Consider the following 25053-nt stretch of genomic DNA (forward strand, 5'->3'; position numbering starts at 1 on the left):
AGAAGCGTTTAATCAAATAAAATCCTGTCTATAATAGACAGTGTTTTGGAATAACTAGGAAGACGGGGCTTGGGAGCCTACTGCGCGGATTCACATTCAAAATAGTCCTTCAGCGGCGCGAAGAGGTGACGGATGACCGGGACGCTCCAGGAACGACCCAGGACCTTCTGCCTCTGGCCTCGACCCATGTTGTTGACGTCCGTGTAGTGTTTAGGAAAACCGAAAATCCTACGTGAAGCGATCACATGGAAAAGTGTTAGAACATGTTTAAAGAATGCACAGAACATTTCTCAAGTTCTTTATCTGCTGTTGTAACTATGTATTGAAACCATATTTGACTATTGAATTGAGGCACTTTTCAACTCATCTGATGTCTTTCAAGTTCAATGTGAAGGAGAAAAATACATTTGTTGGGACCTGTTCTGAAATTGAACCTCATCATGACATGAGAGCTGCTCACTAATTATTATTTAATTATTTATTAACGTATTGTATTATACTGCTGTGCTACATACTGTGTTTGTGTGTTAATGTCTGTTTTATTTTAGTAGAGTACCTTAAAGGCAAGACACTGAGTTCTGTTTTGACCCCACAGACAAGGATTTATTATCTACAGCTCACATGGCGAGGAGATTGATGGGCTCATGGACCGTGCCACCGTATATATCAACTTCTCTCGTGATGATACTATCCGCACCAAATCTGCCTTCTGCTTTTCCCAACAACAAATCAAGAGATAACCAGGGACATTCAATTCGAGGGATGGACGGGAGACTTGATGTCCTTGGAAACGTCGGTGGACAAGCTACAAGGCTTCATTCGGAACACATACAGGGAGAAGGTGGAGGATGAACTCCAGCGTAACACCAAAGAGATGTGGAGTGGAATGAAGACCACCACAGGCCGCAAGTGGCAAGGAGCCGGGTGAGCCGGGGAACCCACACGCACCTCCTGCCCATATCCATGCACCACCCTGTCTCTGCTCAACCGTCAAAGCTTTTATCTACCCCTTCCTGGGGTGCACACAAAGGGAACCGTACTTTCCCCTTTTCTGTACATGCTCTACACCTCTGACATGAGGTACAACTCTGTACAGGTCTCAGAAGACCCCGCCGTGGTGCGGTGCATGACTGAGAACAACCAAGAGGAGGACGAGGAGGTGAGGGAGCAGTATTGGGTGGTGTGAGAAGAACCACCTGTAGCTCGACATCAGCAAGACCAGATAGTGGGCTTCTGACGGAGCAGAATGCTCCTGACGCCCGTCGCCATCCGGGGTGAGAGGGTTCGGAGCGGGTGGAGCACTAGTAATAATACAGGTTTCCTGGTTCCCATTAAAAAAAATTAATTGGACTGGATGCACACCACAAGACCCTCTAGAGTCTAGAGGGTCTTGTGGTGTGCATCCATCCAAATTTCTTTCTTCTAGAGTCTAGAGGAAAGGACAGAGCAAGCTCTGCTCCCTTAGGAGGCTCAACAGGATACTGCAGCTATTCCACCATTCCGTGAGAGCCAATTAACTTGTAATCACTTGTTTTATGTGATCTTTTATATTATAATATCAGGGACTCCATGGGACCTCCATTAGGGGATTTCCACATCTAGAATACTGCTGAAAAGGCTGCTAGGCAACGCTTAAACCGCTCGTCAGCATATGTGACAATGCGACTCCCAGTGAGGGAGACTGTAGAGCTTCACTGTACAGAACTATTTAACTTGACACAAACCAGAGATCAATCGGAACTCATCAGAGTTAGCAGGGAATCTGTTTCTATGGAATGACTAAACAGACATGGTCAATTTTCCCACAACGGGTCTCATTTGCTTTCGTCGGTGTGGCAGTTGAGGGGCGTGGTTAAGCCACGGTCTGCAGGTGACAGCACCGGCTTTGTCGTGCGTCGGCGCGGCTGCACCGCGTCGGCCCAATCGGTCCCATTGGCGCCAATAGGCCCGACCCGGCTGGGAGAGTTTTCACATGTCGTCTTGCAGTGAGGGGACGTGTGGTGCAGGAGACATGACCCTGCGGACCAGATTGCGACCCCAAACGGACCCGTTGGCGGATTAATGCGACATTGCTTTATGTTCGCGTTTTGGCCAGCGAGCCTTTTTGTTTATTTATTTTAATAAAAAACCTGCCATATCTACACCTCGCTGCCCGAAAGTCTCCGTCCCCCTCCCACAGTTGGGTAAGTTGATACATCAAAACTATATATAGGGCATTCCCCTGAAAGTCGAATCATCAGTTGGAAACCCGTCAGTTTTTTTTTTTAGACTGTGTGCATTACAATAACAGAATAAACATATAGAAGATTACAAAATGCATAGGGATAACATTTCAATTGGAAATTATATAGTATACAAGGGGAATCATAAATTTATTTGTGAATATATATATATATATATATATATATATATATATATGTATATATATATATATATGTATATGTATATGCCGAATAGTTGAATATTTGCATTGAACAACCGATTCTATCATAAAATGTCATCGTTGTTTATAACCATAACCACACTATTATACCTATCATTTAAGCATAAATCCTGTTATAATAGATGAACCCAGAAATACTATTATAGTTATATTGTAAAATCATTCCTGTTATATGTTCAACATTGAAAAGCTTACTGTTCCATTTCGGTACACCACAGGTAGTCTTCCTTTCCATTCATGGTTACCGGCAGCGACCCATTCTTCCCCTGCTTTATGGAGTTCGATTTTGTCGTAATGGTGCGGACTTTGTCAAACTACAAGTGGAGCAAAAATCAGATAATCAGTCCACAAATTATTTCCTCTTTTCAGTAAAAATTGTAGAAAAAGATCAAAAACATCAAAAGTTTATTTATGCTCATTAAGTATAAATACTTAAGTTGATCATCCCCTCATCAACAAACACCAGAACACCATGTGCCAAATGATAATTTTTACCTTTGCAACACGTCCCATCTCCAGGCAATCCTGGAGGGCCGATTTGTCATCTAGAGATGTAGCAAGAGGTCTAACAAAAGAGTTAGGGGAGTGTGAAAGAAATGAAATAATTGTGAGAAACTGCATTTATTTATCTATTTCTAATATTTCAGTGAAACATTTTCTATGTGTGTGAGTGTGCACGGGTTTTAGTATGTACCTATTCATGCCAGGAAGATTTCCCCAAAAGTAGCGAGCTCTGTGAGCGGGACTGACTTTCACAGCGTCGATGAGAATGGGATTGCACTGATTGGGACAAATAAGCAGAAATAGAACTTAGCACAAGTTATAACTTCGCCACACTTTTTATCGACCACCTGCAGGTAATCACAAATAACTACCTCAAGAAATCTGCAGATATCCAACTTGTCGTGGGAACTCATGAATACCACGTTCTCAAACAGCCAGAAGAAAGGACGGTCGTCGCCCTCCTTGGGCCTCATCATGGTCAACAAGCGGTAGAACTCAAAGAACAGTCTTCCGGTGCCCTCTGTGAAAAGACATGACAGGGGGAGGGGGAGAGAGGGGGGATGATTGAGTCACTGACTACAGGAGTCAAATTCCTGCTCCACTTTAAAGTCTGATTAATAAAGTCTGCGATAAAAAGATAGTGGAAAGCACGTCATTGTTTTCAGAAATCGCTCCTGGATGAGTACTTCACATAAATGTTTGTGAAAGCCCGTAGGTAGGGCCAGGTCCTTACCAAACAGTCCCTTCCGAGCTGGATTGACCATGGATAGATCATTACACGGACTGCCACCAATTAACAGGTCGAACGGGCCCCAGTCAGCCAGCTGTAACACACCGCAAAGTTCAAGTTTAATTGAGCAGTTGAAGAAAAAGTGCAGGGTTGCCAAGGAACCCGGGCCCGTAATCTACCCATGAAAGGGATAGTCTACTTCTTTTTCTTTCTTTTTTTGCATCTTTTCAACATCACTACCTGTGACATCGTCCATCGCTAAATTTCACATCAATCCAAACTACTCCCGTGACGAGAGGCACTGATAGGGTAAAGGCCTCAATCAGCTCCAAAGGAATTTAAACGTAATCCACAGCGCACCAACCAAAGGTAGAATCATCTCTGAAGTTTTACTCACATGTTTCCTGGTAATGGAGCGTACATCACTGACATATTCTATCTTTCCCTCGTGTTTGATCATGCCTACAGCGATTGAGTCCTCGCATATCTCTGAAGCCATGTAGCGCTCGATCTTAAAGCCCAGGTCTTTCAGCACAAGGTAACCTGTCGGAGCACAACAACCAGAATATGACGCCACTTATTGAAATGGTACGATTATTATTAATATATAATAAAGATATATAACATACATTATTTTATTGCCAACAATCCGTTACTTATAAAATCCATATCCACATTAACTGTAAAAAAAAAAAAAGACCTGTTGCAATGCCATCAAAGAGGGACAGCACTTTCAAAGGCCGGCGCTGATGAGCAGGAATGGACGGGTACACTCGATGGGGCTCCTGGGATAACAAAATGATCCAAATTAGAACGTCTAAAACACTTTTTTTCTGAGGCCTTCACTGATGAGTTATTTAGACCACATGCCTAATTCTCAATGGCGAATCTTAGCTACAAAATAAAAATAAAAATACATTTCTATCCATTGAAATGATTTGCCCAGTTGTATTAAAAACATACAACTTTATTCACACTTACAAATTCCATTGCACTGTTGTTGACAAAGAACTCTTGCACTTTAACACTCCAATCCGGTCTGAGTTTGAGGTTTCCTTTGCATTGGGAAGGCAGACACATAAAGCAGCTCCATGGATCAATGTCCTTGAGCTTGTCGAAGGTGTCTGTGCTGACCAGGATGTTAAGGCAGTCCTTACAGAAGCATCTGGAATATGATACAGAATGCTATTAACGTAACTATTGACATAATATGGACTGTTTCTAATATCACAAGTCAATGGACTCCCATGGGACAGCAATTACCTGCTGCAGCTGGAATTGCCACAGAGAATCACCTCCAGGCCTCCACAGCACACTGTGCAGTAGGACTGGTATCCGTCTTCATCGTATCGATACAGCGTCTCAGTGAAGTTTTCCTGTAGACATTAAGAGCAGCTTTACAAAATTAGAAACAACAACCCCTATCGGGGTTGCTGATAGAAATAAAATGAAACTGATAGCAAAGGACACTTCAGTTGATAGAGCAAACGATCGCTGATTACCTTGCACTTGTGACAAAGACTCCCTTCGAACAGCGGGTGGCCCACCTCAGGCTCATAGGAACCACAGGATAAGCAGAAATCTAAAATGACAAAATATCACCATTAAATAAGGAGGTAATCTAAAACTAATCTAATCTAAACTAATCCCCTGCTTATTAAATACAAAATAACATAAGCAAGACATTGCTCTTTGTTTATTCTTGACGAAGGCATACCTTCAATGGGTCTGCCTTTCTCCTCAATTTCTTTCATCATTGATTCTGTAAAGTAAGAAATGTAATCAAAACATCAGCAATAGAACATGGAAAGCAAGGGGGAAATTAAAGAAGCAGTAAAATTGAAGAACGAAAGCAGAAATACGTACCTCTGCTATAGTGGACTATCATTGCGTTTACTTTAGCTTTGGTAACATATTTCCTTTTTGCTGGTGGGTGGTAGTCTGAAAGTGAACAGTCTAAGGATTCCAATTTTGGAACACCTGTGTAGTTAAGATAAAGACAACATTTGTTTAAAGGTAAAAAAAAAAAAATTCTCATTGCAACCTCAAAAAAAGAAGGAAAGGATTATCTTAAATATTGTGACTTATACCCTGAACAGCCTCCAATGCTCCCTTTTTGGGATTTGGGACATGCGCAAAGGTACACATACTATTGGGAGGCAAGAATCCATTGGGTCCTGGAGGCAGGAATCCCCCAAATGCCCAGTCCATCATCAGCTTTATTTCCTCTTCCTTATTTCCCTCGGGCCTTGTAAAAGACCTCCTACAACGCTCAGCTGCCAACTGCAAGTCACACGAGAGTCAGAATAAAAGAATTAACACTCAAATAATCAATACAAAACCCATCACTTTTATTGATGAGCTTGGAATCCAAGTTTGTTCTACTCAATATTCACATATATCACATTCACATCATTAATTAACATTATCTTTCACATATTCTCAGCTATGATTGGCCCTATCAACAGGCTTTGTGTGGCCTTGAGTGGACGTTCAAAGGTTTTGTAGAGCAGGCAACAATGTAAACCTCATGCCCAAATGAACATTTCCCAGGTGGCATTTAAGGCTTTTCTGTCACAAGGAAGAGAAACAGAAATGGTTGAATGAAATGAAAATAAATAATTTAGATCAGTAGTTACCTCAAGGATCTGGTAGATGGCATTTTTGTAGGTGGGTAAGCTGGCGTAAGATTTTTTACAGAAGCTCCGAGCGAAGGCACTGAATGGCAACAGGCGTTCTGTGTATATCTTCAACATGAAACAAAAGTATTAGAATACTCATTTAAAATCAAATTTATACGGTTTAGCAGGATGTGGAGATCATTACCAGATCGCAAGTTGCAGTGTCTCTTACCTCAGAGAACATGCCATCTCCAAACCACTCCACTTTCCGCATGCCTGGCGGTGAAGACTTGGTACTCCAGGGCAACACCGTCCCTGGCCACAAGGGGAAGCCCTTCAACATCCCCCACACCAGCTCCCCTGGCAAGAATCCCTTCCCATCCTAGGAAAGACAAAAGAAAAATATGGAAAGTCGAACTGTCAAATGTGATTGGTTCAAACACTGTCTGTATTTTCATGTATGATAAGTCGTAAGAGACCATTCATATCGGTGCTATTTGTTGAATTGCTTGTCGTGTAGAAGACTTTTTTACCTGATATACACGGGTTCTTCTCCGAGCTTTGGGGCTTGGTGTGATCTTAATGGATGGTTGAGTCTCCGTCACCTGAAATCCCACCACATTAACACTGATAAGGAATAGATCCAACAGATTCTGGGGTGAAAACAAAGGGGGATTGTGGCAGACGAGGGGGCGTGAGTAAGCCGGAGTCTGCTGGTTACAGTGCGGGCGCAGCTGTTCCGACTCGCCCCGATCAGCCCTCTGGCGCTGATTGGTCCGAGTCGGCTGAGAGAGTTTTCTTATGTGTTGTTTGTCTTGCAGTGAGGATGACGTGCTGCAGCAGCCAAGAGCCTGCAGACCAGACACTGTCATGCCCTGAGCAATCAAATTGATATTTTATGGTCAAGTTTGGCCAGCGAGCCTCTGTTGTTAATTTATAATAAAAACCCTGTCGTGGTGGCACCACACGGCCAGGAGGTCTCCATCTCCCTACCTGAACTCGTATCTGTAGACAGAGCCTTCCAGAAGTGGAACCTGAATAGGGACTATGGAGGGAAGCAACACGGAAGTCAGCCCGTTGTCCCCGCTGGAGCTTATGATCACCGCCCTTGCCACCATGCAGGCAGCGCAGGCTCACCAGTTCGAGGAGATGGCGAGGGACCGGGCAGCACTGGCGGAATGTTTGCGGGGCCAGCGGCAGACCTGGGGCGAGAAACGTCTGGCCGCCCCCTTCTGAGCAGCTGCCTACAGAAGATGACAGGGGACAATGATGCCAAGGCATTCCTTTCCACATTCGAGATGACAGCGGAGCCAGGCGGGTGGTACTCCGTGAGAGCTGCGTCTGCTCCCCTTGCTTACGGGGGAGACGCAGCAGGTGGCGCGCGGCTTACGGCACCCGGCGGCCGGGACTACCACACCGTCAGGAGGGTGGTCCTGGACATGGTGGGGAGGACACCAGAGGGACCAATCACAGAGGGACACTGCCTGAGGGTCCGGGGACTAGACCAGATCATCGACCTGGTGGTGCTGGAGCAGTTCCTCTTTGACCTTCCAGCCAGGACCGCTGGACTGGAGGCGGCGAACACGCTGGCGGCGGGCCACGCGGAGGTGTACAGCCACACGGCAGCCAACCACCAGGAGCCGGCACGAGGTTCGTCCCCAGGACCAACGGGGGAGCCAGCAGGACCTCAACTCTCCCTCGTCTGCCAGGGTCTCCTCCACTCTCGCCCGGTCTCCCTCCCTGTCCCACGTTTACTCCCACAGGCCTACAGACATCTGCTCAAACGCCTGGGCAGGGTTTCTGGCACTGCGGGCAACCCAGCGAACAGCCTACAACGTACCCTTAAGAGTACAAGAGGGTAGACATCAGGCTTTGTTGGACTCCAGCTGCTCTCATAGGATGGTCCAGCAATGCCTAGTTCAACCTGTGGCTTTGGTGGAGGCGTCATGGGTGGAAAATCATTGTGTGCATGGGGATATTCACACGTTTCCGTTGGTGCGGCTTGAAATTCATTACAAGGGGAAAAAGCACAAGGTAAAAGCTGCAGTTAGTTCACATCTGTTGCATTTCCTGATTTTGGGCATGGATTGGCCAGGTTTCGAAATTTTAATGAGGAAGGCTGGAGGAGTGCCCTCACGGTCGGTAGGGAAATGTGAGTGGTGCGTGGCACGCAGCAAGGCTGAGGGGACATAATTGGTTTCTGCAGGGTCAGGAATGGAGGCGTCCCCACAGGGGACCTCCCCAGTTCCATTGATCGCCGCCCTGGACGATTTTCCGCTAGAGCAGCCACGGGATGATACGTGTGGCCTTTGAATGTGTAGTTCAAATCGATACGGCATTGGTGGGCCCAGACGCCGCGCCGCGTTCACTCACTCAGGGGAGGAAAAAACCCAGTTGTTGGTTCCCAAAAGCCACTGGGAAATGCTGTTTCAGGAGACTCACCATAACCCGATGGCTGGTCGCCTCAGACACGATGAAACACTGCAGCGAGATAATGGCCTGCTTCTATTGGCCGAGCATTTGGGCAGATGTGTATATTGGTGCGCCGCATGTCCCGAAAGTCTATTAGTCAATCCTCCAGCTACACCAATCGCGCCGTTGAGGCCCCTCCCCTAGTCAAGGCGCCGTTCAAAAGACTTGTATGGACCTCATCGGGCTGTTAGACCGCAGTGCCTGCGGGTACTGTTTGGTGTCCTAGTGGACTATGCAACCCGGTACCCTGAGGCGGTGCCATTGTCCAGTATTACGGCCAAAAGTGCGGCACTGTTTCAGGTCATCTCCCGAGTCAGGATTCCGTTATGTCAGGTAAACTTTACAGGCTGATGGGGCCGAGTCGGAACAGCTGCGCCGACACAGCAGGAAGCCCACGCTGTAACCCGCAGACCCCGGCTTAACCACCCTCTTGTCAGCCACGGGGATATTTCTCGCAGTTTGATTTTAAATTACATGTTTTCTAATCCACTTGAAATCTTTAAAACCTTAAATCTTTTATCATGCTTCAAGTCTAGTTTAACTGCATCTCTGAAATTTGTGGTTGTTATTTTGTAACACTAATCTGAATATACAGGGGTGGACAAAGTAATGGAAACAGTTTCAATTACACAACTCTTCAAAACAGCTGCGGTCCTTTTTGGAATGTTGTCATCCAACTTTGTAACTGTGTGGAGTGGGATATTACACAGTTCTTCAAGAGAAAGTGAGGATAAAGGGATGAAGGACCTGGAAATCTACTTTGCACTCTCCTCTCACAAACTTCCCATAAAGGTTGAGTGATGTTCAGATGGTGATTGGGGAAATGTTGGAAGGAGGTTGACTACATTCTGGTGTCCATGAAACCACTCTTGAATTTGTTTAGCAGTGTGCAACTCCCATGAGACAGCTACCAACACCATTCAGGTCAACCACCATGTTTAACAGTTGGCTACAGACATTGTGGGTTGAGGAAATGGGGTGAAAGCTGACTCATCTTTACTACTTTCTTTCATTGCTCAAGGCTCCAGGTTCTCAGAGCGGTTCTCTCCCTGGTGCTCAGTAAACCAGGTTGTGTCTTTAAGCTGACCATAGATACCAGGCCTTCATACAGTATATTGTATTTCAATTATCATCAATATGCTATCATGGAATTCATTCTATAATCATTTTTTATAACCAGATTCCATCCAAAACAGTGCCAACACGAATAAAGTGAATGAGAAATCTAACACATAAGTATGTAAAAGGAGTGATAAGACAAATGCATAGAAATATAATTTGTCTTATTTAAAGTGGAAACAGACAACTTTTCAACTCCTCCCATAGCATTTCCAAGTGGCATTATTGTTTACGCCGCTGTCGCAAAGACAACTGGATCGCTTTCCGTTTTTATCAACACAAATTTGGTTGTTTAACGAAGAGGTAAATTGAAATTGTCACAATTTTAAATTGAATCTCAGAACAGACAAAAGCTACTGAAATAATGTGCATTGCATAGTAATAACATAGTTTGAGTAATGTAATTGCTTCGCACAAACAAGAAACTACAGCAGGGGTTGCAGTGGGGATTGAGGGGGTAGTAACGTTAGAAAAAACACGTGAGTTTGTTCATTCATTTAGTCTGTAATCTTGCCAGGTAGAGTTTTCATCATTCGGTTGTTCCACCATCTGCCATTTCCGCTACTGGGGATAGCTACCGATAGCTAGCGGGGAAAACAAAAGCACTATCCTCTTCCTTTTTTGGTTTGGCAATGGTTGACGCACTTCCTTCGCGCTGTAAATCAAGCCTTCATTTTCCCGGGCGATCGTATCCGCTGGCAGACAGAATTGCATAGTGAAAGCGAGGCTTATAGAGAACCAGTCTAAATTCAGATGGTGTCATTATTCTATAGCCATTGCACTGTGGAATCAACATTTACTTCACAGTGATAAGTTTAAGCAAAAAAGTTGGCTATTTCCACGTTAAATGAAAATGCTGCCATTGTTTTGGACAATGAGCACAAGCGCAAACAGAGTGACCCTCTTCATCCACCTGCATTTCAAAATGGTGGAGAGGTCTCTTCTGACCTCAGATTGTTCTGGCAGTATACATGGGTATACCTACCCACTCATCTTCGGACTTCAGACCCTTTTTGCAGTCCTGAGCAAGGGCCGTGGGCCTGGCCCAGGTTCCAGCACCGGCCTGAAATACTGTACGGGAGTACGGCTTCTGGCGCAAGCTGCTCTCCCAGTCATAACCTCCCCTAGTGGCACTCTAAGAGAGAGTATACTACCATTACACACCCATACATTGTGGCCATGCAAGTGTAGACCCAAGCATACCCTCCTGCATTACTTTTTCTGAGAAGCATACCCACATGCACATTTGCAACTGTACAGTCAAAACACACAAGCACACCCACACACATCTTTGTGTGTTTTTACAAATTGCCTCTCCCCATACCATTTGTTATAACGGCCCCTTGCAGACAAGGAAGGAAAGAACGGAAAGAATAAGGTACTTCGGTGCAAAAGATGTTAATAACATTTGAAGGTGAATATCAAGGCAAAAATAAGGGTGGCACTTATCTATACACAGTATAAAAAAAATAACACCTGATCTTATAATAAGCCTCACACCAACCGTAACCAGATCGTCATATGTATACCTGAAAGATTTCCTTTTACAGACTACCTTAGTTGCAAAGATTTATTAGCAAATGACAAAACAATGGCAATACATGCATCAGGGCTTTCCTCTTGAGATAATCTTTCAATAAGTATTTGCTTCTTTGGATTTTTAGGATTAATTACATATAGATAAAGAACAAGACGATAAAAGTCTTACCTCTGGAGTCAAAGGGATTCCTTCTTCAACAAACATGATGTCATCATCACCCATATTTATTTCTTGAAGAGAGAAAAGGAATACAGAGATTGATGATTTAGTTCACAATATTAACAGAAGCGTAGTAAGTTGGTAATATCTGATTTTTCTGTTCAAACTGAAAGACAACCCTAAAAAGTACAATTATGAACCTCAACATTATTTCCACTGCATTTCAAATGTATTGTAAAAGATAAAATGTTGCCCTGTTTGAAAACACTGTGGATTTAAAGACAAATATAGAATGTAGCAATTTTGTGATAAAACACACACTACACCTGTAAATGTTTTCAGAAATGAAGTTCAATAGAAAAAGAACTTGTTGTTAGTGCTTATTTACAGCTTCTTTAGCTTTTTGTGGTGTTGTGCATATGTTATCCATTACTCCAGTAATACTTATCCAGTCCTATTTAGATCAACCAAAATGTTTCTCACCGATAAGCTTCTTCAGGTGGACTGCACATGGTTTCAATATCCCACTAAAACCATTCTCCTCTACAACAAAGAAAAAACAATATTTTTAATTAATTAAAGATTAAACATCTGAGCCCATTGTGTTCAATCGTTGTCAATGCCCTGTCAATTTGCCAACTCTTATTGAGTCTTATTCTGAGCGAATGCAAATATTGCTTAGTACAAGTGTACAAGTTGATCTATTAATGGAGTATGCTTGACAAATTGCACCTTTTATTTATGCATAATAAGCCCCTTTCGCACATGGAATCTGTAACATTGCTGGATAACAAATATCCGGCATCCGCTGTAGGTAGTCAATCCCACGTTGGCATCCGTTACGGATATGTTCCGTATAGCCTGTTCCCACATACAGTAGATGACCGTTCCGGATACATTACATAATGCTTGAGCGAGTGGTGTCTCATATCGTGAGAGACAAGGCAACAGTCGGCGGGCAAGCGGAGCGCTTGTGCTGGATGTCCCCACACCAAACCCTAGCTCTAAAAGACACATCTAGGATCTGAGGTTTTTTTTTTAGAAAAAGAAGAAAATTTAAGAATATAAAGACCTGTCGTCACCGACATTGGATGGGCTCCAGTTTCCTGCCCTTGCAGCCGAGCTCCGGATGGTTTCCTGATGGTTTTTCTTCTTCCTGAAAACAAATAATTTTTTTAATATTTGTATACTTTATTTGGATTAGGCTCCACCCCTACTTTAGGGAAATGTTACTGCTTCCATTCCCTTCCATTCACAGCCGTTCCAGCAATTTACTGGAAATTATACGAGTTCCAGAGTGGGGAAATTTACAGAACAACTTTTACAGAACATTGAGACCAGCTCCTGTTCCAACATGACACCAATACAGAACACTGGCAGTAGATTTCCGGCTTTCAGTGCAAGTGGGAAAGGGGCTATGGACTGCATAAATAATAATATTGCATTTGATGCTTCTCTTTTAAGAATTCAGGGAAAGGTTGGTGATTGGCGGGATAAAGCTTCCCATCTCAAGCATGTGTTAAGGTAATCTGGCTGAAAATAATTCCGGCAAAAACAGCCAAGACGACAGTTTTTATAACTTAATTTCAATTCACATTCAATGGCTTGTTCCTATTGCGTGTCCTGGCTCGATTAAAAGTTCATTTAATCTAACGCTTGCAAACACAATTCACCTCAACCGCCGATAAATCAAAATAGAGTTATGCCTGGTATTTCTTCATTTACACAGAATATACCATATAAAAAAATCACAGCCCTCCAATAATAAACGTATGGTTCTTTGCACAGATGCCAGTGCAGCTTGAGAGTAGAAATATACCATCACTACAGTCCTCCACAGAAAGAGGGTTGTTGGAAGCGATCCCCTCCTTGGCCACATCCTGCTCGCTGTCCACCAAGTCTTTACTATGAGAAAACCTTCTGGCATCTCCATTTGCAAGGGCCTGAGATAGAGAGCGGGCACAAGTAAGACAGCAAATAATCTTGCATACAAAAACATGCAAGGGAAGATGCCAGTTTTTTGTTTTTTTAACACCATAAAGTTAGTAAAAACATGATATTAACATACCTGAGCAAAGACTGCCTGAGCCTCGAGTGGAGGACCGGGGAGGGACAAGAGGGTCAGTACAAGTTTCCTGAAGGAGGAAGGGGAACTGGTCTCTTCCAGCACGCTGCCGCAATGCTTCTCTAGAAAGACCACCACTGAATCGTTTTCTCCTTTATTCCTGCATTCTTTCCTGGTCAGCTGGTACAAAAGGAACTCTTCACTGAGCTGTTTGGCCTCCTCTGGAGTGCTACAGATTCCAAGTTTGGTTCCGAGATCTTCTACAGCTGCGCTTGTTGCTTTGAGCATGCTCTTGGGATTCAGAAGATCGGCCATGGTTCTCATGATCCAGTCACTAAAGGGCAACTCTTCCAAAATACGACTTGTGAGTACCACGTAGAATTGCAAGACCTGGTCCTGAAAAACACACAGTTCGGATTGAGTCTGTTTCAGGAAGTCCTTTACTGTTGACCCACCAAGATTCATGTTGCAACCTAACAGATGAAATGTACTGTTTTTAAGAATTTGGGTGTCGCGCTCCCCGAGGAAGCGTTCTAGTGCCTTAGGACGAAGAAAGCAGGTGCCGTAGGTACGCAGCAGACTGCTGGCTTCTTGTAAGATTTGCCCCAAGTCAGCTCTTGCAGCTCCATCTTGTGTCTGTAGGTTTCTTTGGAAAGCCTCAAGGGGTTTCAAGGCCTGATCCAGAAACATAAAAGTTGCCCTGAGTTTTGGATCTTGCAGCTTGGAACATAATGATTGGACTTTTTCGTCGCCCCTATCCTGCAAGCTAAAATATGAAATGAGATCAGGCCACGTTTTCAGCATTTTTCTGACTAGCAGACAAAAGTCAAGGCAGCTTGTGTTAAGATGAAAGAAGGTGCTGTCGGCATTAGTATCGGAGCCAAAAACATATGTCAAGGCTTCATTCTTGGTGGAGCAGGACAGGTGATAAGCATGGAGGTCTCCAATCATCTCCTGAACTGAACCGGGGAGTTCCATGACCCCTGCTTGGAAAGCAGCATCAGGCACCTTGTACAAGCCTCCTAAGGCGACTATGTTTGGGTTGAGCTCTCGGAGCTTTGAGCAGATTTGCTCTGAGGCTGCAAAAAAGCCATCTAAGTGAACAGCAGTAAGAGTAGCAAGCGGAAGCCCAAATCTTTTCAAGGTCTCCACCACAGATGTAGCTGTTTGGTTTCCTAAATCCTCTGTTGGAGAACGCAGAGCATCCAGAAGCCTGATGTGGTACTTAGCGGCGATCACATTGAAAACCCAAACAAGAATCACAGAGACTGTGGCACCATCTCCAAGTGTCACCCCTCCATAAATGTACACACAGTAAGGGGTTTTTTTGCAAATAGATACAATATCCTCAGGATACTGTAGCCCCAGCATGTAGCATGCATAAGAGCTAGAAGCTGGATCTCCATCAGAAGAGCCAGAGTAGCAGTACTTCTGTATGAACTGAATAGCTTCATCACTGCAGGGCAAGGGCCTTCTGATATTGCTGTGGAATATCCGGTTTTTTTTCTGGTGTTTGTTTGTTACACAGTGTCGTCTGAGGTCCATAAGGCCCTTACAGAATGTGTACAGGTTTGTGCCGCAAACACGGCAGTAGGTATACAGTTCTCCAAGAGTGCTTGGCTCTGCCCAGTCATAAGTCGCCTGCCATTCTTTTTTGAAGGAGAATCTGTATTTTTGTCTTTCATTATCTTGACTGGTATCCACATTTTTACTGAAGATTGCTGGAAAATTAAAGAAAAATAAAGAGATCATTACAAGATGAATGAGCAATGCACATTTTACTATGTATGTAACATACACAAAAATGTGCTCAAAAACATTACATTAAATTTGTTACAAACAGCAAAACAAGGATGAATATACTTATTTTTAAATACTGAAGACATACTTACTTCTTGTAGGGCTGCTGACATAGTTGGGAGTAGTAGGACAGATTTCCTGACCAGCCCGGGCTTTAACCGGGTCATAACCCTCGTCATTTCGATTTGTCAAAAACAAACCTTTGAAAAACTTCAAGAAAGCAAAGCTGGTTTTGAAAGAGCCGCATATCAGTTTATCAACTGGAATGGCCTGGAAAAAAAGATATTGTTGGTAGAAAACATTTTACAAACAAGCAGCCGAAATAAACAAACATGAAACAAACATTTAAAAATATATATTTGATAGAATTGTAGTTGATGTAATAATTCAGTTCATAAAAGATCATGTAATACTAACTACTCCAAATGTAAGATATTTCCTAAATAAACGAGATATTGAAACTATTTCAAAAAAATGTTATGGATCGTGTATGTAGAAATCATGTTACTGAATTCATGATTTACAGAATTGACATTGGAGTCACAATACCAAACTCAATACTTTCAAATAAACTCCAGCCCAGAGTTTGTGACCCTTTTCTGGGAATGAAAACCGAAATAAGACGCCACCAAGCGTGAACCCTAAACACAACTTGAAGTACGGGTCTGAACATAAACTTCACAAATCGAACAGTTTCACCCTGTATGTTTCACGCCAGGTTTCTGAATGTGAGAGATGTGCTTTAGAGTAAACAGAAGAGTATAGTAGTGTGATGAAAGTAGAAACCTTGTCAATGCCCATGTTATTAAAGGCCTCCAGGAGCACAGCATAGTTGTGCCTGATGTCCTCCTCGCTATATGTCTGGAACTTCACCTTGCTTAGATCGACTGAACCAGGGTAGAGACAGTCCATCAGCTGGCAGTGACACGCACCTTTGTGGACAGACACACAAAGAGGTTTACAATGAATGAAAGTGTTGACTTGATGCTTTTCAAGCATGTGGGGAGTGAAACACAGTGGGTTCAATGCTTTAATCTTCCAAGGTGATGGGCCATACCTGAATTTGTCTGTACCACATGAGAAAATTTTGTCTTCAGCAACCTGTTGAGCCAATTCAGCAAGTAATAGCGACTACATTTTTCCAGTAAAATATTTGGAGACACAACCGCAACCTCACTGGTGGCCATTTTGCAGCTTCCTGCAAAACATGGGTAGAATCATATTTTTAATAATTACACATCAAATTAAACAGATATATATTCACAAATTAAAACTAAATTAGGCTATACAATGGAAACATTTGATCGCCTTAATTACATATATAGTAGTTATAACACCTATTCTACAACATAGACCATATATTACTTACTATACACTATATATATTATAAATTACTAAATAAAAAATATCAATATAAATACAAAAGAAATTCGAATATAAATATGACATATTCTTCTGTGTTACTGTATTGCTGTGTCATACTGCTGTATACTGTACTATATATCTCCACACACACTTTATTCACATGCCACTTTACTGTACATAGCTGGATATACAAAGTCTATCCAATATACACTACTCTATTCCCTTCATTTATATTTTGTACCACAACTCTGTATTACCTTTTTGAGTCTTATTTTATATATTATCATATTCACTAACTGCATTACATTTTAGGATTCAGTTAGTTGCAGTTAGTTAGCTAGGTAGAAATAAGGTTTACCTATCATGTTCAGTTTAGAACTTATTGTGCATAATCTCCGGGTGCTTACAAAGACATTTCACCGCATATATGTATGAACTTTTGTATATGTAGGTGACAAATACACCTCTTGAATCTTGAATCTATTACATACTAGTGATTCCCTCCATAAAATAGGTGTTGACTAGACGTCATTGAATAACGGAAAATAAGACATTGCTTCATTTTATAACTGACAAATACATTGTTGAAGCAGCCTACTACTGCAAATACAGTATTCCATTTGAAAATGCAAAGAAATGTTGTTGTTTTTTTTTTTTTTTACAAAATCACAGTTTTTCCCACATATCTTTGCTCTTAGACGTTCACTTGAGGTGATGGGGACACCTTCTTCCGTTTTCATCCTAGGGTGTAGTCTCCACAGTTTACTGAGCATAACCTGCCACGCAGATTCATTCTTGCCCGATCGGTTTTGCCGGGAAAGGCGGACCCCGCCACCAACAATAGCAGCGGTACATATATCATCACAAAAAAAAAAGTAATGTCACGTCTGTTTCTTAAAAAAAAAAATCAAACGTGGGCTTTTCTTTGTTGTTGTTGTTTTTTTTCAAACAACACACTCGTAGATAAGCACTTTAAAAGTCAAAGGGGTGGGACAGCAGGACAAGGATCCCTAATCTCCTTTTGTTGTACTCTGAAGAAGGGGGGGGCCCGACTGTCTGCCTGGCAGGTCATTGTCTGTATAACTGTTTAACCGGACTTAAATCTTTGTACATCCCTACATGCATTGATATATATACTGTATATACACTGTGCTTCGGGAGTTTACGTTGAAGAGTCGCTGCGAGGCGCTTGCGACCGACCCGAGCAGCCACGCGCTGTTCTCGCTCCTCCTCTTCCTCGACGTATAGAACCCAAATCTCGCGGGGGCGAGTTTTTTTTTTTGTGTTTTTTATTTTTGCCGCGAATGTTCCCGTGGAATTTTTTTTTTCCCCATCGTCTTCTGTTTCTTCTCAACTTAGATCGGACGTGGTACGGCTTTAAAGGAGCGGCGCGTTTGCTTTCCGTTCGAATAGAGCACCGCCGCCGCCGCCGCGGCGCCCCGACTCCCCGCCGGCCGGCATGTCTGTTTCTGCAAGGAACCACATAAAAGGTCTCGGTGCCGCCGCCGCGCTCCGCCGCAACAGCGACAAAGTCCTATTGGGATCCATTTTATTTCACCTGCTTGTAATATTGTTTGTCTGGGCTTTTTTTTTTCTTCAAACTGTTAACGGTACCCCCATGCACGTTTTAAGCTGCACAAAGAAACTACCACTCACAAAGACTCTCCGATCCGGCATCGCCCCCTATTCATATGGAAATCACGTCCGTACATTTCAACACTTTGTTTTTGTTTGTGTGTGTGTGTGTGTGTGAAAAATAGGCTCGATAGAAACTATTTTAAAATAGTGCAAACCGTGCGGGTGTGGCCACCGGGACCACCTTACCCCTCCGGAATAAGGTAGAGAAAAAAAACAACAACAAAAAAAAAAAAAACCGACAGTGTAATTCATGGAAAAAGTTGCTCGTTTTGTTTCTCGGGCAAACCCAGGGTCACTCACCTCAGCCGACCAGGCGCGCTCCCCACGTAGGAGAGAATGGTCCGGTTCCTTCCAAACCACTTTCCCCAATAGGTCCCGGTTCGCGTGACGCCCACCGCGACCCTGCCCTTCCAGCTCGGGATTGGAGGGCGCACAAAACGGGGCCGCCCCCCCCCCCCGTTTGTAGGAGCACTCACGAAGCTAGTAGTTTTACGAGTTACGTAAAATGAATTATCCTCATGTAATAATGGGATAGTAAACGTATTCAACGTTGCCCGATTATGTGTGTGTGTGTGTGTGTGTGTGTGTGTGTAACTACCCCGCAGTTACTTGTACGGCCCGGTACAGACTACACGAATAAAACGCGAAAAAAACATATTTAACTGTTTAATGTCGACCGTAAGGCAAAAGCCTCCATCGCCGCCGTTTACACCATGAATGTACGTTCGCGTGTTTTCTCGTCGGGAAATTTAAGTTCTGTCGTTTGGGCGATTTGTGCGTTTCTAATTGGGTCGACCCGAATCCAGTTATGAAGGAATACCGTTGTTGTTGTTGTTGTTGTTGTTGTTTTTTTAAGTAAGAAAAACGTAACTTTGTGTTATAGCTATAACGTATTTGTTTTCTACGACGATGCGTGTACTGTGTGGCAACAATTCGCAATTAACTACCGCGTTTGGGAATTAGACCCTAAAATCAAAATTTTCCAAAAAGTCCATGAACTGCGCTCCGGGGCTAACATCAACTACGTGATTTACGGGGGAAGGAAATGTCGTTCTAAAATGCCCTTTCCTTTGCGAAATAACTATTTCGTCGGACTTGTGAAGCAGCTATCGAGCCCTTTATAGCGGATTTTTTTTTCTAGCTGAGGCCTAGTTCGGACAGTTTCCACGAACAACTTGCAAGACGCAGGGAGTCGCTGTGCGAACAACACGAGTCTTAACGCGTCGAACCAATATGGCGGCGGGGCTCGGGCCCAGCGCTTGTTTCCGTGTTGCTTTGTCTCGACCCGCCGTCGGCGGTGAAGAACGCGACCTGAAGTGAAACATGCAGTGCGGACTACACGTGGGACGGTCAAAACGGGAGTTTTAGGCGCTTTGCATTTGCTGTGAAACTTAGCGCAACACTTGTGGTTAAGGCTCGTAACGGGGGGGGGGGATCGCTGTCCTCCGTGAGGGAGGTTCCTATTTAACCCGTCGGTGAGTAGTTGCCATAGCAGCGTATTGCGCTCATTTATTTGGAAGTGACACGGTGGTTATTTATATTTATTTAAAAAAATACAATATAACATTCCATGCATGAATATATGCAACACACACACACACACACACACACACACACACACACACACACACACACACCGAGTGTCTTCCCGCCATGCACCGCTCACATGGGGTTTCCTCCACCTACCATCAGTAAGGACCCCCACCAAAAACATGCACACATCATTGCCTGACCAGCGATGGACACTTGGTGCCAGGTCCCCCGGCGCCTCGACGAATGCTGCCCACTGCTCCTGGCTGCCCCCCCAGGAAGGACAAGTCAGGATGGGTGAAATGCAGAGGCCACATTTGACTAGCCACCACCCAGCCACCACGCGTGTGCATGTGCGTATATATATATATATATATATATATGCATGTGTTGTAGTGTGGTCATGTGACAAATAAAGATTCTTAATTCTTAATCCTCCTGCACCACTTTCTCTTTCTTTCACCCCTTCTCTCACTGTCTCCCTTCCATTTTCTCTTGCAGTCTTCAAATAATGATAAAAAAAAAAAAAACCCCAATAACTAAATGACACCTTTTTATTAACTAATCTAATGTTCCCATGTGCTCGGACCATGTGATTTGTGCCACGTGACAAACTATATGGAAGTACAGGGACAGGTCTCCGCGAGAACTTAACTTCAACGGAGATCCAACTTGGCCCTTCACGTGTTTAACTCGGCGCCTCATGTCGTAAACCTCGGCGGGGGTCTCAACTTCCTCCAAAACCTCGTATCCGAATTCAGCGCCGCCTCCTTCCTGTATCGTGAGTTTTTAATTCAAACTCTTCTCATTTGAACACGGCGCCAACCATGAAACATAGTTGAAGTGGTTGCCTGACTGTGTATGAAGTAAAATGCGGTTAACGTGGTTAAAGTGCAAGCTTTTGCAAAACATGCGTGCCATAGAATAGCAAGAAGACGACCACGATGTAGCCTATTTACCACTAGCCTATCAACCTACTAGTAAATAACTTTATAGACACTGACGATGCACAATTCTCTCTAAAACAGGTGGAAATTGACAAGTATTTTATCCCCATAATTCCTTATTTTACTTAAAAATACAGGAATAGGGTCATTATGAAAAAAGTAAATTGCATAGAACGTTTGTTTTTTGTTGATATCATAAATAAACAGAAACGCTGCCAACAGCATTATAGAAGTCCCAGATTTACATACAATTTGGTATCAGACCCTCCTCCAAAATTAACTGCAATCAACTCTTCCTGACGAGATTGGGCCGGATCCGGTTTGGCCGGATTTTTGAAGGGTGTCTTCTCCCACGATTGCTGTCTTCAGATTTCCCCTCAGGTGCTCAATGGGATTTAGCTCCGGACTCGCTGGTCGCTTCACAACCGTCCGGAACTGACCCCTGACTTTCGACAGAGACGCCGTTTGACACTTGCTTCGACATTCCGCTCCAAACGACCTTGGTAATCACCCGATTTCGTGAGGCCTTTGCATGTTTTGATTGTGTTCGTTGTGTTCATTGTATTAAACTGGACTTGATGGGATTCGCCAAAAAGCTCTGATTTGGTCTCATCTGCCTGTGCACAGTACATTCACCCAGAAGGATTCGGCTCGTTCAGGTGTGTTTTTGGCAAACTCCAGTCAGGGCTTCTTGTGTCTCTCACAGCACCTTCCAACGCGAAACATTGTTTTGGTTATTGAAATAGTGGCCTGGGCGTAGCCTTCTCGCTCAATGCTGCTCCCAAGAGATAAGTCAGTCTGGTAAACAGACTATTTAATCAGACGAAAATGTCGGAATATTCTGTTAAGAACACACTCCACGACTAGACATTATAAAAGAGTATCTATCGGTGTATCTAGACAGTCTTGTCCGCTGCGGAGACAAACTCAGATCTTTTTACAATAAAGGATCTTAAATTAAAAGACCTCTTCTCCAAGGTGACTTTTTTTCCCATCACACCGCCTTTCATTGAGGTGGTGCGGGATTGATGGATAGTGCGAGTTGAAGCTGTTGTAGCCCGTCCCTGAAGGTCAGTTTTGATCTGTTTCAAAATTGGTTCTTTCTCCACCTTTCAAACAACCCTTTGATGCAATCGTTGGTCAACTTCTCTCTCGCCACCAGGTCAAGGGAGTTTGGCCACAGCGCCGTGTAAGTAGTGTTCTTGATAATGTTGCGCGCGGTGGACAGAGGGACATAAAGGTCTCGGGAGATGGGCCGTGCTTGGCGACCATCATCTGTCTGCCCTCGTCTTCTTATCTTCTGCTTTTCCTTTATTTGTGATTAATGTCTCTAAACTCTAAACGGCAGAACGAGTACTTTTTTCAATTCCAATGGTTTCAATGTGGGATTATTAGATTGCAGACGATTAGATTGGAGATAAACTGGTGCCGTGGTGCCAATTATATTGTCTATTTTAGGATCTCTGTGTGGAATAAGCTGAGATCCTGTGTTAATTCAGCCTTTTTCCATCTGTAAACCAAAGAGATACAAATGTTGCTATGCCAAAATATGTTATGCCAATATTTTCGGAAACGCTTTTGAAAGCAAGTTCGAGTTGGACTTGAAAATGTTTCCACATCTTCAGGCAAATGCTTTTTTTTTAACTAATCATGCAAAAAAATTCTACGGTACCATAAAATAGTAATACAGATGTAACAACACAGAGTAGTTCTTCGTATTTTTATTTATTTACCGTAAATAAATACATTTGCGTTAGTACAATTGATTGATCCATAAAATGATTCATTTCTCATATGCTGGTTATAAATTTGGAATGGATTAGATAGCGTGTAAAAACAGAGTTCAAATCAACAATCCAACGATTTTGAGACAGGTGACGCAAGGAAACTGTACAACTAAAGAACAACAACATCTTTGAGCGGGTACAAGGAGGATAAAAGGAGGCCCGCTAATGAAGAAGAAAACTCCTACAAAGGGAGGAAAGAAAGATCGGTGGAGCATGCGTGTGGGGTAAGAGGCAAACGGACAGGTGTGATCAGATGTGTCACATGGAAAAGTGGATGTCAGCGTGGCGGTCGAGGGGGTCACTATGAGCGTGTCACAGCCAATCAGGATAGGAGATCCCGAGTCGGAAAGTGTTTGGATAATACGGAGCCTGTGTGTCCTCCAATTTCGAGCCCATTATTTCCGTGAAGGGGGGGTGGGGCTGGCGCTTCAGAGCAGATAAACACAGGTTGCATCGGCGGATCTCATGCGTGTGATGGTGGAGTACTAAAGCAAACCGGTTCACTCAAATTGCAAAGGTAGTGCTTGACTTTGCATTTATATATTAGTGGACATTCATAGTGTCTCAATGCCAGCTTGTGATTACTATTTCAATGACGACTGGAATGAATTGCTTATGAACTTTTTAAATGCCCACAATTGTAAGCAGAGGGGTGTATAAGATAAGGGCTTGAATGTTTTGCCACCGGGGTCACAAATGCAACCTTTCTTTATGCAGGATTAATAGATTGTCTGCCTGGTAATAGAGCCCTTCACATTAAAATCCAGAGGGGAAAAAGCGACAAAATGTCCAAAACGTTTTAGCAAAAGGGCTGGGAGCAGAGGTCTGTTATTCAGCCATTATGACACATCACGTCAATGTTTTATTCTACGGTAGCATGAGCTTAGCAATTTCAGCTTGTTAAATCAAACCTTGGTTTGCTCTTCTTCCCAGCACATTCCTATCTAGATTTTTGTATCATTTCTGAATAAACAACCAGAGACGCTTTCAGAGCTCATTTTTCTTTTATGCGCTGTCTATCTTTGATATCGATAAGAATTTATTTTTAAATGTTATTCACTAAATGGAAAAAACTGACACAAACCTTTTTTTTTAAGAAGTTGCTGCCCTTGACGTGACGTTTGTTGAGTGGTGTTATTAAAGTTATGTTTTTCGGAACGACCCTATCTTTACGAGATCGCAATTAATGCCAGACCAAAATATTATTCACCATGAATTAATTGAATTGTTTTGCTTTTGGAAGCTCTATGGCTCCAGAGGGTGGGAAATTGATGCAATTAACTGCGGCGCAGACTCTAGGTACATTGTCTCTGCAAGTGCTTCCGGGGGGTTACTTCCTCTTTCCAACTGTAGCTTCCTCTCTGTAGCGGAGCCGAGGCTAGGACCACCTCCCTTTGTCTTGTGGGGCGCAAATCCACACACGCGCAACACTAAAATACATAATAAGTAATTGCGCTCTTCACTCACACAGGCAATCAAGTATGCCACAAGACACACTCGTGCACACATGCACTGTACACACGCTCACACACACACACACACACACACACACTGACAGAGACACAGACACAAAGATACACACACACACACACACAGACACACATATGCATAGGGATGTGAAGTGAATTTTTTTTCTATGGCAGCAACTGATTCCTCCTTTCCTAGTGGTTTGCACTCACTTACACCCCCTCATGGATTTACAAAGAAAGGGGCGGTGCAAGAGGGGTGGAGGCTACCTCTTGTGCACACACTGCCATGAATCCAGTGTCAATCCAACCCACATGGGGAGTGAGCGAGCACACACTTTGCAGAAGAGGGGGTGCGTGCAAGACCTCGGGCCCTTATCTCCCCGCCATTGTCCCCTGCTTGCTCTCTCTCCCCCGCTACCCCCTCTCTCCATGATTACCCAGACCCATGGTCCGTCGTTTCCTGTTACTTAGTTACCAGTTACCATGATTTGCTTGGGCTGCTTGTGTTTCCATGGTGACTGTGCCCATTCTGTCGTCTCCCGGCTGCCTCTTGGCTTTGCTGTCCCAATGGCCTGTAGCCACCCCAGGCCCTGACCCACTGCTCCGTGCCTCCCCGCCTCCATGCCTCATGGTCCCATAAGGCTGTCAGTGTGTGTTCATGTCCCACCAGAGCATCCCCCCCCCCCCCCCCCCCACTATGCCAGAGCAGCAATCCAACTTCCGGCAGTATTTGTATTTTATTATTTTTTTTCAGTGGCAGAATTAGCTGACAAACTGTTAATATCACACACACATGCACACACACACATGCACACACACACACACACACACACACACACACACACACAACATGAACTCATCTCA

At 43.6% G+C, this 25053-nt stretch overlaps 1 protein-coding gene across 1 annotated transcript; it reads right to left on the reverse strand.

Moving 5' to 3' along the window:
* On the reverse strand, positions 1 to 24819 carry LOC307241227 (DNA (cytosine-5)-methyltransferase 3C-like; the record flags this gene model as incomplete). The annotated part of the gene is made up of 24 exons (XM_080015267.1): positions 1 to 228; positions 2639 to 2757; positions 2939 to 3008; positions 3138 to 3223; positions 3319 to 3467; positions 3681 to 3771; positions 4075 to 4220; positions 4378 to 4462; positions 4659 to 4842; positions 4941 to 5053; positions 5180 to 5259; positions 5395 to 5439; positions 5544 to 5657; positions 5768 to 5960; positions 6317 to 6424; positions 6531 to 6680; positions 6832 to 6903; positions 11598 to 11659; positions 12072 to 12131; positions 12661 to 12744; positions 13408 to 13531; positions 13657 to 14049; positions 16240 to 16385; positions 24672 to 24819. 24 exons carry the CDS (start codon positions 24817 to 24819, stop codon positions 78 to 80), a joined length of 2973 nt encoding a protein of 990 aa, XP_079871393.1. The 3' UTR covers positions 1 to 77.
* Positions 24820 to 25053: the final 234 nt, after the last annotated feature.

This window comes from Zeus faber (assembly GCF_960531495.2).
Source record: "Zeus faber genome assembly, chromosome: 15".
Lineage (NCBI taxonomy): Eukaryota > Metazoa > Chordata > Actinopteri > Zeiformes > Zeidae > Zeus > Zeus faber.